We start from the raw sequence: 14,473 nt of genomic DNA on the forward strand, positions 1-14,473 counted from the left end.
AACTCAACTGTTTTGTGTGTTTTGTTTTGTTTTGTTTTAGATAATTAAGTGATGGTCAGGATATGGTGATTTGGGTGGTAAAGAGCCATACAATAGAGAAAAGAGCCAGAAAGGAAAGTAAGAGAAAGGCACCCAGTACTGCAGTTTTGTTGAAAGGAGTAAACATTCATTTTAACTTTAGAAATCCTCCTAGTGGCACTGTATCACTTATTAGGTAGTTTTGAAAATATCTTACTTTGGTGAGAGTGGGCAGAGTGAGAAGGAATACTTAGTAAGCCAGATCTGACCTAGAACTGTAGTCGATGACCTCAGAGGGAAGCTCAGTGTTCAGAACTATAAACTCTATGACAATAAATTTTAGGGGATGAGCTGAGGTAGAAAAAAATGGAAGAGAAACATTTCAGGTAAAATATAGTGACATGGAAAATTAGATATTGAGTCTCCATAGAAACAGGGAATATTTTGTATGGCAATGTAGAAGGGTTCCAGTTTCTTTATATCCGCTCCAACAATTGTTATTTTCCATTTTTTTTTAAATTATATAGCCTTTCTAGTAGGTATGACGTTGTATCACATTATTGTTTCAATTTGCATTTCTCTAATGTTACCAGTGATGTTGAGCATCTTTTCATGTACCTGTTGTCCATTTGTATATCTTCATAGAAATGTCTATCCCCCCCCGCCCCCACCAGCAGCAGGCAAAGGGAGAAGCAGGCTCCCTGCTGAGCAGGGAGCCCAATGCCAAACTCTGGGATCATGACCTGAGCCAAAGGCAGATGCTTAATCAACTGAGCCACCCAGGCATCCCAGAAGGACATTTATTAAAGAAATTATATTTCACTTTGCCAGCAGAAATTCTTTCATAAGCTAAGCAACCAAGTAATCAGCCGAAACTTTTCATCACCACTCCATAAAATTGTTGTTTTGATGGTTCATGAAAATTCACAATTCACAACAGAGATAGCCAACGTTCATACAAAGTTAGTATGGCAAGGAGACAAAAATAAAAATAACACATACAAGAAAATAATCTTTTAAAAACCACAGAGTTAACTTAATTAAAAATAGACACATAGTGGGCAACATGTGGGGAGCAAATATGGCTAAACATTAATGTAGTTGATACTAGGTGGAGGAGATGGTCTTTATTTTACTATTATTTCAATTTTACTTTATATTTGAAAAAAATTTAAATGATAACATGGAGGGAAACAGGCTCCTGTAGACTATATAGAGCATGATACTATTTCTATAACATTCAAATTTAAAAATTAAACAAAATATTATTTATTATATATAACACATATATTTCATATATATATTTATATTTATATGGTCCACTTGTAATTAAAATAGGAATGCAGAATACATTTCATCATAGCAGTTACCTCTGGAGGGTGGAAAAGTGAAGGAGCATATAAGTATTGTATTTTAAAATTATTTGTAAACTCTTAATTTGGAGCCTAGGTCATAGATTCCATTATGATACAATGCTTTAAATCTATACATACGTAGCATATATTCTGTATAAGTCAAGTATTTTAAAACTATAGTATAATTCTAAAATATGAGGACTGGAAAAGTTGAAATAATACTAGATTTGGTGGTCTACCCAGGAATCTCAAAGGATCCTCTGATAAAATATTAAGCTTTTTAAGAATATCTTGTGGTTGATTAATGTGAAATAAATGCAAGCAAAACATTTGATTGCATTTCTATACATAAACTGCAAACACTTGTAAAATATTATTCTTAAAAATGACAAAGTCCAATGGCATAGCTAGAACAATTTCAGCAACAAAAGAAGGTAATATTGGATTTGTAACTGAAAGTATAAATTGATCATATGAATCTATTTTGATATAAACAAATGACCAAATAAAAAATGATGGATAAGAGAAAAGTCTCCAATAGAGTTCCGATCAATTTATGTAGCTATTCCAACCTCAAGGAGGTAGAGGGTAACTTCACTCTCCCACATATAAAGTGGGATGTACATTTTGACTTCCTTCCAGAGAATATTATAGAGTATGGACAGAGAGGGAAGGGAGTAACTTTACAGCAGAGACACCTGACAAACACAAGATCAACCAAGTGATCGAGGTCACCCTGGTAGTGTGTGCCTTTTGTTGTTGCAATAAAAATGTCACTTTATCTCTGTGATCTTCCTCCCAAAACCCCATAATCCCATTCTAATCATAAAGAAGAAAAAAAAGAAAAAATCGAATAGATCCCTGCTGAGGGAAGTCCTACAAAATACCTGACCAGTACTCCTCAAAACTGTCAATGTCACAAAAAATAAGGAAAATCTGAGAAATTGTCACAGCTAAGAGGAACTTCAGGAAACACAACTACAAAATGTAATATAGGATTCTGGACTGGTTCACAGAACAAAAAAGGAAAAGGAAGGAAGGAAGGAAGGAAGAAAACTACATTAAAAAAAGGAAACCTGAATAAATCAGGAACTTTAGTTAAGGATAATATTTGATATTTGTTAGTGATAATATTTATTCATTATTGTAACATGTACCGTACTAATGTATGTTGTTAATAATTAGGGAAAGCGTGTGCAGAGTATATGGAATTCTCCATACTGTCTTTGTAATTTTTCTGTAAATCTAAAACCATTCTAAAAGATAAACTTTTTTTAAAAGGAAGGAGAGTATATAATTTTCTTATAAGAGAAATTCTATACTTTTTATTCAACTTTCTTCTCAAGAAAGCTCAAGAAGTATCACTAATGGTCATTTTTACCTTTTTAAAGCAAAGTGTTATGTTTTGTAAGAGTATTTGCACTTTAATACTTTCTTCTAAGTATCAATTTAAGATTTCACACTTCTGAAAGGATTTGGGGCATATTTTTCATGGCATGCAATAATTAACAGGCATATCAGTAAATATATTAATATTCATATGCTTACTTGATTAGTATATATTATATTCATGAAATTAGTCTTCAAAATTCATTGTCGAAAAGATATTTGTGTAGCAGGATAATCACTTTTCACATTCCAAATAGTTTACTTGTCTCAATTTAGCCTAATACTTCATTTCATCCTATATTTCTTATTTATTGTTTTCTTAGTCCTTGTTCATGGTGTCAGTGTTCTCTATTACGATCTCTCTCTATCTCCCCCTCTCTCTCTCTCTCTCTCTGTCATTCTCAGATACTGCAAAGAATTTTTATTCTTTGGAAGAGAAAATGATTGGAAAGTACATGATTATAATGAGTATCACAGGCTTTATTTGCCTTCTCTTCATTTTCTTTTTGGACACTACTTTGTGGAAGCTAAGAACATTTTTCAATCAATATATTTACTTTGGTATCTATAAGACACTCAAGAAGGTGAGTAATTAAGCATGAGCCTTAACTCCAAGCAAAATCTTAAAAAAAAAAAAAAAAAAAAGGTGGGAGTGGTGCCTGGGTGGCTCAGTTGGTTAAGCCCCTGCCTTGGCTTAGGTCATGATCTCAGAGTCCTGGGATCAAGCCCCTTATTGGGCTTCCTGCTAGCAGAGAGTCTGTGTCTCCCTCCCCGTCTCCCTCTGCCTCTCCCTGGCTTGTGCTCGCACTCTCTCTTGCTCACGGTCTCTCAAATAAATAAATAAAATCTTAAGAAAAATAAGTCCAGGCAAATGCCTAAAAATCATGTATCTGTACATGACTATCACAGTTACTGGTAAAAAAAAATCTGTGTTCACAGAAATATATTTTCTTTTTTTAAAGATTTGTTTATTTATTTTAGGGAGGGAGAGAGAGTGAGCTGGGGAGATGGGGGCAGAGAGAGAGAGAGACTCCTGAAGCACAATCCCTGCTGAGCACAGAGCACAAGCCCAGCAAGGAGCTGGCTCCATCCCAGGAGCCTGAGATCATGACCTGAGCTGAAACCAAGAGTGGCTGCTTAACTGAGCCACCCAGGTGCCCCAGAAATGTATTTTCTTAAATAAAATCTATTGAGGTAATTTACCTACAAAAAACTGCATTTGTTTTTATTGATTATTTCAAATAACCAAATTTTGTGTTTACTAATTTCCTTTATTGTTGACTGTTTTCTTTTTCACTGATATTTTTGGTCTTTAAAATTTTTTCTTCCTGCTGCTTGCTTTTGGGTTACTTCCCTCCTAGCTTCTTTATGGAAAGACTGAAACTACAGGTTTTAGGGCTTTCTTCTGTAATAATATAAACATTTAAAGCAAAACAGTCCTCTAGCTGTACCCTGAAAAAATTTGATTTCTTCTATTTTCATTATCATTCAAATATTTAAGTATTTTTTAAATTTCCTCTGATTTCTTCTTTTGATGTATGGATTACTTAAAAGTCTGTAAATAAATTTAAAAATATTTGGGAAGTTTCTAGATATATTAATTGTTACTGATTTCTACTTTCATTCCTTTGTGGTCAAAAAACATACTCTATGGTCAATCCTTTTAAATTAATTGATAATTGCTGTATGGCTCAGCATATGACCTATCTTGGTGATATGCCATGTGCATGTGAAATAAATGTGTATTTGGTATCTGTTAGTTGTAATGTTCTGTAAATATCAATTAGGTTATGATGGTTGATTAAGGGTTGCTTACATCACCCAGTCTCTAACTGATATTTTTGTTAGATTTATCTTTCAGTTGCTGAGAAAATAGTGTAAAATCTCCAATCCTAGTTATAGGTTTATTTCTCCCTTTAATTTTGTCATTTTTAAAAATATATTTTGAATCATTAAGCCAATAAACATTTACTATTATATGTTTTTCTGATTAATTGAATTATAGAGTATCACTGGTAATGACATATATCTCTGGTAATATTCTTTGCCTTAAAGTCTATTTCCTGTGACATTAGTGTGGCACCTTCACTCTTGTACATAGTTTCTCATGGTATGCCATTTTATATACATTTATTTTCAAACTTCTGTCTTTACATTTCAAGTGGCTCACTGTAAACACCATGTAATTGGGTCCTGACTTTTTATCCATTCTGATCATCTCTGACTTTTCAATTGGAGCATTTAGCCCTGCATTGATAAATTTGTATTTCCATCTCCCACATATATTATTTGTCTTCTGTTTGTCCTTTCAGTTTTTTGTTTCACTCTTTTCACATTTCTGCCTTAACTTGGATTAATTGAACATACTGGAATTCCATTTTAATTTTTCAATTCACTCTAGCAATACTTTTATATTTATCTTTAGCTGTCAATGCAGGGTTTACAAAATATATAGTTAATTTTTCATAGTCTCTTTATAGTTAATATTGTAAAATGTCGTAAATGTGAAACTGTAAACGTCCATCTCTATCCCTCATTGTTTTTAATGCTGTAGTTGGCATATGTCTCACATCTATATATGACATTATGTTATTAACCATGAAAAATAATATATTTTGCTTTAATACACTATGTATTTCAAAGTAACCAATAGGAAAATGATTTTGTATTTACCTAGATATTTAGCATCTCTGGTGCTATTCATTCTTTCCTGAAGAGATGAGTTTCCTTCTGCTGTGGTTTTCCTTTAGACTGAAAACTTATTTAAGGATTTATTTTAGTTAAGAACTAGAGAAGAACTATGTTAGTCTTCTTTTATCTGAGAATATCTTTATTTACCTTCACTCTTGGAGTGTATTTTTGCTTTCTTTAGAAGCCTAGGTTGATAGTTGGGTTTTTTCTTGGCCCTCTATGATGTCATTTCACTATCTTCTGGCTTCTTTTAATTCATATGTGAAGATGCCTGTCAAATTGTTTTCTCTTGTAGGTAATGCATTGCTTTTCTTTGGCTGTCTTTGAGTTTATCATTATCTTTGGTTTCCATCAGTCTGACTATGATGTACCAAGGCATGATGCCAACTTGGCTAAGCCAGAACCTTATCTGCCAGAATCTTCTTCCCTGTATTATTCCAATTTAGAGTTGGTAAGGAAAGAAGTGCACATGAGATTTGGAAGGCAGAACTGAAGCAGGCTTATTAGCCTCAGTCTTATAGCAGTGCGTCTGTCTCCTTAACTTAACCACTCCAAACTGTACTAGCAGCTGTGTATAATGCCACTAAAAAGAATATCATCCAACATAAATCAAGCCACAGTTGTTTACTTAGGATAGATCAGGGAATGGCATTGTCATTTCCCATAATTTTATTCTTTTTTTTAATACTTGTTCATTATATTGCTGTGTTTGATAAAGTAATGAATATCTAGCAATTCATTTTACTGCATTTTTCCTGTACATATGTTTATATCTTATTTATTTCTTACTAAGTTTTTAATTTTAATTCCAGTAGAATTAACATATAGTGTTATATTAGTTTCAGGTATACAATATAGTGATTCCAAAATCATATGCCTTACTGAGTGCTCATCATGATAAGTGTACTCTTAATCCCCTTCACCGACTTCACTTACCCCCCCATCCACCTCCTTTCTGGTAACCACCAGTTTGTTCTCTATAGTTTAGAGTCAGCTTCTTGGTTTGTCTCTTTCTCTTTTTTCCTTTGTCTTGTTTCTTAAATTCCACATATGAGTGAAATCATATGGTATTTATCGTTCTCTGACTTATTATTCTTAGCATTATTCTCTCTAGCTCCATCCATATTGTTGCAAACGGCAAGATTCCATTTTTATGGCTGAGTAATATTCTCCTATATATATATGTATCATTTCTTCTTTATCCATTCAATCGACATTTGGACTACTTCTATAATTTGGCTATTGTAGATAATGCTACAATAAACACAGTGGTGCATGTGTCCCTTTGAACCAATGTTTTTGTATTCTTTGGGCAAATAGCCGAAGTGCAATTGCTATTTTTAGCATTTTGAGGAACCTCCATACTGTTTTCCACAGTGGCTGTGCCAGTTTCCATTCCCCTCCATACAGTGGTCCTTTTTCTCCACATGCCAGCCAACAGCTGTTGTTTCTTGCGCTGTTGATTTTAGCCATTCTGACAGGGGTGAGGTGATATTTCATTGTAGTTTTGATTTGCATTTCCCTGATGATGAGTGATGTTGAGCATCTCTTCATGTGCCTGTTAGCCATCTGGATGTGTTCTTTAGAAAAATGTCTGTTCGATGTCTTCTGCCCATTTTGTAATTGGAGTATTTGTTTTTTGGATGTTGAGTTGTATAAGTTCTTTACATATTTTGGATACTAGCCCTTTATTGTATATCTCATTTGCAAATATCTTCTCCCATTCAGTAGGTTGTCTTTTAGTTTTGATTGTTTCCTTCACTATGCGGAAGCTTTTTATTTTGATGTAGTCCCAATAGTTTATTTTTGCTTTTGTTTCTCTTGCCTCAGAAAATGTATCTTGAGAAAAGTTGCTATGGCTGATATCAAAGAGGTCACTACTGTGTTCTCTTTTAGAATTTTAACGGTTTCAGGTCTCACATTTAGGTCTTTAATCCATTTCAAATTTATTTTTGTGTGTACAGTGAAAAGAAGCAGCCCAGTTTCTTTCTTTTGCATATTGCTTTCCAGTTTTCCCAACACCATTTGTTGAAGAGACTGTGCTTTTCCCATTCGATATTCTTTCCTGCTTTGTCAAAGATTAATTGACCATATAACTGTGGGTTGATTTTGTATCCTGCAACCTTATGAACTCATGTATCTGTTCTAGCAGTTTTTTGGTGGAGTCTTTCGGGTTTTCTATATAGTATCATGTCATCTGCAAATAGTGAAAATTTCTTCCTAACCAACTTGAATGCCTTTTATTGATTCTTGTTGTCTGATTGCTGTAGCTAGGACTTCCAGCACTATGTTGAATAAAAGTGGTGAGAGTGGACATCCTTGCCTGTAGTTGTCTTTTTTTAGTGGCATCTTTATCTGGTTTTGGTATCAGGATAATGCTGCTCTCATAAAATGAATTTGGAACTTTTTCTTCTTTTTCTATTTTCTGAAAAAGTTTGAGAAGAATAGGTATTAACTCTTCTTAAATGTTTGGTAGAGGGACACCTGGGTGGCTCAGTCATTAAGCATCTGCCTTTGGCTCAGGTCATGATCCCAGGGTCCTGGGATTGAGCCCCACATCGGGCTCCCTGCTCAGCGGGAAGCCTGCTTCTCCCTCTCCTGCTCCCCCTGCTTGTGTTCCCTCTCTCGCTATATCTCTCTCTTTCTCTGTCAAATAAATAAAATCTTTTAAAAAATAATAAATGTTTGGTAGAATTTGCCTGTGAAGCCATCTGGTCCTGGACTTTTGTTTGTTGGGAGTTTGTGATTACTGACTCCAATTTCATTGCTGGCTATCAGCCTGTTCAAGTTTTCTATTTCTTCTTGTTTCAGCTTTGGTAGTTTGTATGTTTCTAGGAATTTATCTATTTCTTCTAGGTTACCAGTTTGTTGGCATACAGTTTTTCATAATGTTCTCTTATGATTGTGTTTCTGTGGTGTTGGTTTTAGGCAGCATATAGTTGGGTATTGTTTTTGTTTTTGTTTTTATCCACTCTGTCACCCTGTGTTTTTTTATTGGAGCATTTAGTCCATTTACATTCAAAGTAATGATTGAAAGATATGTATTTATTACCATTTTATTACTTGCTTTGTGGTTATTTCTGAAGTTTTTCTGATCCTTTCTTGTCTTTCTCTCTTTCATGTTTTGCTGATTTTCTTTAGTGATGTATTTGGACTTATTTCTCTTCATTCTTTACCTATTTATTAGTGGTTTTTGATTTGTGGTTACCGTTAGGTTTTTACATAATTTCTTTTGCACATAGCAATCTATATTAAGTTTATGGTTGTTTAAGTTTAAACCCATTATTTTCCCCTCTCCTCCCCACATTATATATATGTGGTGCCATATTTCATTTCCTTTTATTTCATTAATTCCTTGACTGAATTTTTACTGCTTTTGTGTTTCCCACCTTTATACTGTCATTTTTGGTCTTTCTACTCTAAAGTCCCCTTTAATATTTCTTGCAGGGTTGGTTTAGCGATCATGAACTTCTTTAGTTTTTTTGTGTGTCTGGGAATCTCTTTACCTCTCCTTCTATTCTGAATGATGGCCTTGCTGGCTAGAAGTATTCTTGGCTACAGATTTTTCCCAATCAGCACTTTGAATATATCATGCCACTCTCTTCTGGCTTGCAAAGTTTCTGCTTAAAAATCTCATGGTAGGGGCGCCTGGGTGGCTCAGTCATTAGGCGTCTGCTTTTGGCTCAGGTCATGATCCCAGGGTCCTGGGATTGAGCACTGCATCGGGCTCCCTGCTCCACAGGAGGCCTGCTTCTCCCTCTCCCACTCCCCCTGCTTGTGTTCCCTCTCTCGCTGTGTCTTTCTCTGTCAAATAAATAATCTTGTGCTAGCCTTGTGGGTTTTCCCTTGCAAGTTATGGTTTCCTTTTGTCATCCTGATTTTACATTTTTTTGTTTTCACTATATTTTGCCAATTTAATTATAATATGTCTTGCTATGGGTCTGCTTCTCTGTGCCTCCTGTATCTGGATATCTTTTTCCTTCCTCAGATAGGGATGTTTTTAGCTATTATTTCTTCAAATAAATTTTCTGCCCCCTTTTCTCTCTTTTTCTTCTGGAACTGCTATAATATGAATGTTATTACATTTGATGGAGTCACTGAGTTCCCTAAGTCTGTTCTCATTTTGTATGATTGTACAATCATTGTACAATGATTTTGTACATTCTTTTGTACAAAATTAATTCATTAATTTTGGGTCATTATTTGGGTCAAATAAGGTCATTAATTCGTTCCTCTGCTTCTTCCATCCTGCATTTCATTCCATCAAGCATGCTTCTCATTTTGTTTATTGAGCCCTTTATCTATGCTATGTTCTTTCTTATCTCTATGATAAGGGTCTCACTCATATCTTCCACTCTTTTCTTAAGTCCAGTGAGTATCCTTATGATCACTGCTTTAAATTCTGTATTAGGCATGTTACTTATATCTGTTTCTTTTAGATCTCTGGCCTTGTCCCGTTCTTTCATTGGGGATAAATTTCAAAGTCAGCTCTTTCTTCTGCTCTTAAAAGTAGTGACTTTATGAAGAAGAGGTCCTGTACTGCCCTGCAGTGCAATGTCCCCTGCTCAGCAGAACCTGACACTTTAGGAGGGTATCCTATGTGTGTTGCTTTTACCCTGCTGTCGTCTCTGAGTCACTTATCATTTCACTGCAGTCATCTGCACTCTCTGCCTGTTGTGGGCTGTGCTCACTCTCTGTGGTATTAGTGGGATCCAGGCAGGCCAGCTCTAAGGGGGCGTGCCTGCCAGGGAATGTGGGAGTGAAGCAGGGGTGTTAGCAAAATTTGAGCTGGGCTACTAGTCCTATACCAGATCCCCTAAAGCACTGTGACAGCTGAGGGCTCTAGACCATGGCAGCTGGTGGGGGAGGCTGAGCTAGCAATGGCTGGACACAGTTGGGTCTAATGCCTGAAGGTGGCTCAGGGAGTATAGCTCAGTGACAAGTTGGATGTGCACAGTGCAGTGCCGCACTTGTGCACCAGGCAGCTGTGTAGGGGCACACGTGTTAACAAAATTTGCCCTGAGCCCAGAGCCAAGGCTAGCAGACTCCGAGTCAGTGAGTCCTCAGGAGAACTCATGGGCTTAGTGCAGTGCCAGCCCATTAGGTAGCAAATGTCTGTTCAGCACCACCTCCTGCAAATAGCTTTGTGTTTATGCTGGAGGCTGGGGGAGGAAAATGGAATGTGCCAGCTCCCTTGTTTTCAGAGAAGTCCTCCAACACACTCTGAAATCAGTATGCATAGATCTGTCTCTTTTAAAAACTCATGGAATTCAGCCCCTCTGGTTTTTAAAGCCAAATATTATGGGGATTAGTCTTCCTTGTTTAAGCTCCCTGGTGCAAGGGCCTGTTTCTCTGCTCATGCCTAGCTCCCTCCCTCTTATGGGCAGCCTCCCTCTACCTTTCTGACCTTTGTAACCTTTCAGATGCAGCTTCTTCTCTACATTTAGCTGTGGAGTTTGTTCTGCCAATCTTCAGATTGCTCTCCGTTTATTTACTTGGATGTGGATGATACCTAGTTATAAACATGGGATGGGGAGAGCTCAGTGTCCTCCTACTCCACCATCTTCCCAAGCTCTGTCCTATACCACTTCTTTATCCATTAATCATCTATTAATGGACACTTGGGCTGCTTCCATAACTTGGCTATTGTAATAATGCTGCTATAAACATAGGGGTGCATGTATGCCTTTGAATTAGTGTTTTGCATCTTGGGATTATATACCAGTAGTGAAATTGCTGGATATAGTGTAGTTCTATTTTTAAATTTTTGAGGAAACTCCATACTGATTTCCAGAGTAGCTGCACCGTTTCCATTCCCACCAACAGTGCACCAGGATTCCTTTATCTTCACATCCTCACCAACACTCACTGTTTCTTGTGTTGTTGATTTTAGCCATCCTGACAGGTGATATGTCATTGTAGTTTTGATTTGCATTTCCCTGATGATGAGTGATGTTGAGCATCTTCTCATGTGTCTGTTGGCCATCTGGATGTCTTCTTTCAAAAAATGTCTGTTCATGTCTTCTGCTCATTTTGTAATTGGATTATTTGTTTTTTGGGTATTGAGTTATATAAGTTCCTTATATATTTTGGATAATAACCCTTTATTGAATATGTCATTTGCAAATATCTTCTCCCATTTCATAGGTTGCCTTTTAGTTTTGTTGATTGTTTCCTTCACTGTACAGAAGTTTTGTTTTGATTTAGTCCCAAGAGTTAAATATTTTTACTTTTATTTCCCTTGTCTCAGGAGACATATCTAGAAAAATCTTGCTGTAGCCAATGTCAAAGAAATTATTGCCTATGTTCTCTTCTAGGAATTTTATGGTTTAGGTCTCACATTTAGATCTGTAATCCATTTTACATTTATTTTTGTGTATGGTATAAGAAAGCGGTCCAGTTTCGTTCTTTTGCACGTTTGCTCTGCAGTTTTCCCTACACCATTTGTTGAAGAGACTGTATTTTTCCCATTGTATATTCTTGCCTCCTTTGTTGAAGATTCATTGACCATATAACTGTGGCTTTATTTCTGAGTTTTCTATTCTGTTCTATTGATCTATGTGTCTGTTATTGTTCCAGTACCATATTGTTTTGATTAGTACAGCTTTGTATATAACTTGAAGTCTGGAATTGTGATATCCTGTCTTGTTTCATTTCATTTTTAAGATTCTTTTGACTACTTAGAGTCTTTGCAGTTACTTGCAAATATTGGGATTATTTGTTCTAGTTCTCTGTTAAAAACTCTGTTGGTAATTTGATAGGGATTGCATTAAATGTGTAGATTGCTTTGGGTACAATAGACAGTTTAACAATATTTGTCCTTCCAATTAATGAGCATAGAATGTCTTTCCTTTTTGTGTCATCTTTAACTTTTTCATCAGTGTTTTATAGCTTTCAGAGTACAGATCTCCCATGATTCAATTCTTATAACATTTATAATTCTTAGAGTTGCAGTTAAATAGCATTGGTGTTTTTTCCAATTTCTGTTTACCAATAAAGATTATATTTTAGGGGTGCCTTGGTGGCTCAGTTAGTTAAGCATCCAACTCTTGATTTTGGCTCAGGTCATGGTCCCAGTGTCATGGGATCAAGCCCTGCGTTGGGCTCTGCACTCAGTGCAGAGTCTTCTTGTCCCTCTCTCTTTGTTCCTCCTCCTAGTCTCCCTCTCTCTCTAAAATAAATAAATAAAATCTTTTTAAAAAAAGATTATATTTTGACCCATACCTTAACCTTGTGTTAGCATTTGGCACTCTTTATGAGTTGGTGAAAACAAAGGAATAATTCCAGTCATATTTTAAAATTGAGAATTTTTAACTAAGAGGTAATTTTTTATTTTAATTTTAATAAAATTAAAAGTAAAGATGAATCCTACCTTGGGGTGTCTTACACAGACTGTCAGAGTCTCAGCAACCTCTCAACTCCTTCTCTCTTCAGAACTTATTTTTTTCTTGTCTGGATGGCAATATGTTGGGTTTTTTTTTTCTCCTTTGCCCATAAATTTTTGTAACTTCACCAACATATATCATAGGGTGTATTTCAGTATTCTTTTTCTTGGGACATGATTTCTTTAATTTCAAAGTTAGTCATCTAAGTTTTACCATCTTTGAATTTTTACAAATATTTATAGGTGCAAAACCATTACAGTCTCATCATAATCGAAATATAGAAAATTTCCCTCATATCAGAAATTTTCCTTTGCAAGGAGCTCTTAGGTTCACTCAGTATTCTTCTGAGGTTCAGAGTATCTGTGGTAATGTCCCATTATTCATTCTTTATGTTGGTAATTTTTTTTTTTTTTACTGATCAGTTAAACTAAAGGTTATTGAATTTTGTAGATATTTTAAATAACCCACTTTTGGTTTCATTGAGTTTTTTTCTTCTATGATTTGTATTTCCGATATCACTGAGTTCACTCTTGTCATTATTATATCTTTCTGCTTATTAGGGATTTACTTGTATTATTTGAACTTTATTTCTAGTTTCTTCTGGTAGAAGTTTGGACCACTGAGACTTTATTCTTTTTTCAAAACTTTATTCTTTTTAATATAAATATTTAATGATATAAATCTCTCTAATCACTGCTTTAGCTGCATCTCACAAATTTTGAAAGATCGTGTTTTCATTTCATTCTCTTCAAAACATATTCTAATATCTTTCATGATTCTTTTTTTGATGCATGAGTTATTTGTAAAGAGTGTTGTTTAATTTCTAAATATTTCAGAATCTTATAGATATTGTTCTGTTGATTTCTAATTTTCTTATTATTGCTGGAGTACATATTCTTCTGTCTTCATAAATTTATGAAGTTGTTTCATGGCCCAAAATATGCCCTATCTTGGCGAATGTTCCTTGTGTACTTGAAAAAAGGCATATTCTACTTTTATTGGTGCAGTGTTCTTTAACTGTTAACTAGATAAAGTTGTTTAATAATGTTGTTCAATTTTTCTGTATTCTGTTTTTTTCATCAACATGTTGTACCAACCGTCAAGAGATTAGTGTTAAAGACTCTAAGCATGGCAGTGGATTTGCCTATTTCTCTTTCTTTCTTCTTTCCTTTTTTCTTTCCTTTTTTCTTTCTTTCTTTCTTTCTTTCTCATTTCTTGGTTTTGGTCTTATCTAATATTTTAGAGTCTAAAATATTAGGTGCACATACACTTAGGATTTTTATATCCTCTTGATGAATTGACCCTTTATCATTATGTAATTGCTTTTTTAAAAAATCTCTGGTGATATTCCTTGTTCTATAATATACTCTGCCTGATGTTACTCTGCCAATTTTTTCATGTATACATTTTGCATGATTTATCTTTTTTTATCATTTGACCTTTAACCTGTGTATATTATCTTATAGATAGCATATTTTACTTTGTTTTAAAGATTATTTATTTATTTGACAGAGAGAGAGACAACAAGAAAGGGAACGCAAGCAGGGGGAGTGGGAGAAAGAGAAGCAGACTTCCCACTGAGCAGGGAGCCTGATGCGGGGCTCGATGTGGGGCCCCATCCCAGGACCCTGGGAT

At 35.1% G+C, this 14,473-nt stretch overlaps 1 protein-coding gene across 1 annotated transcript in view; it reads left to right on the plus strand.

Moving 5' to 3' along the window:
- Window positions 1-14,473, plus strand: part of LOC113932774 (ATP-binding cassette sub-family A member 3-like) — a 145,493-nt gene that overhangs the window by 98,267 nt on the left and 32,753 nt on the right. The window contains 1 exon segment of the mRNA XM_035722218.1: window positions 3,168-3,350. Coding sequence (XP_035578111.1) covers window positions 3,168-3,350 — 183 coding nt within the window.

The sequence above is a fragment of the Zalophus californianus genome, chromosome 10, assembly GCF_009762305.2.
Source record: "Zalophus californianus isolate mZalCal1 chromosome 10, mZalCal1.pri.v2, whole genome shotgun sequence".
Lineage (NCBI taxonomy): Eukaryota > Metazoa > Chordata > Mammalia > Carnivora > Otariidae > Zalophus > Zalophus californianus.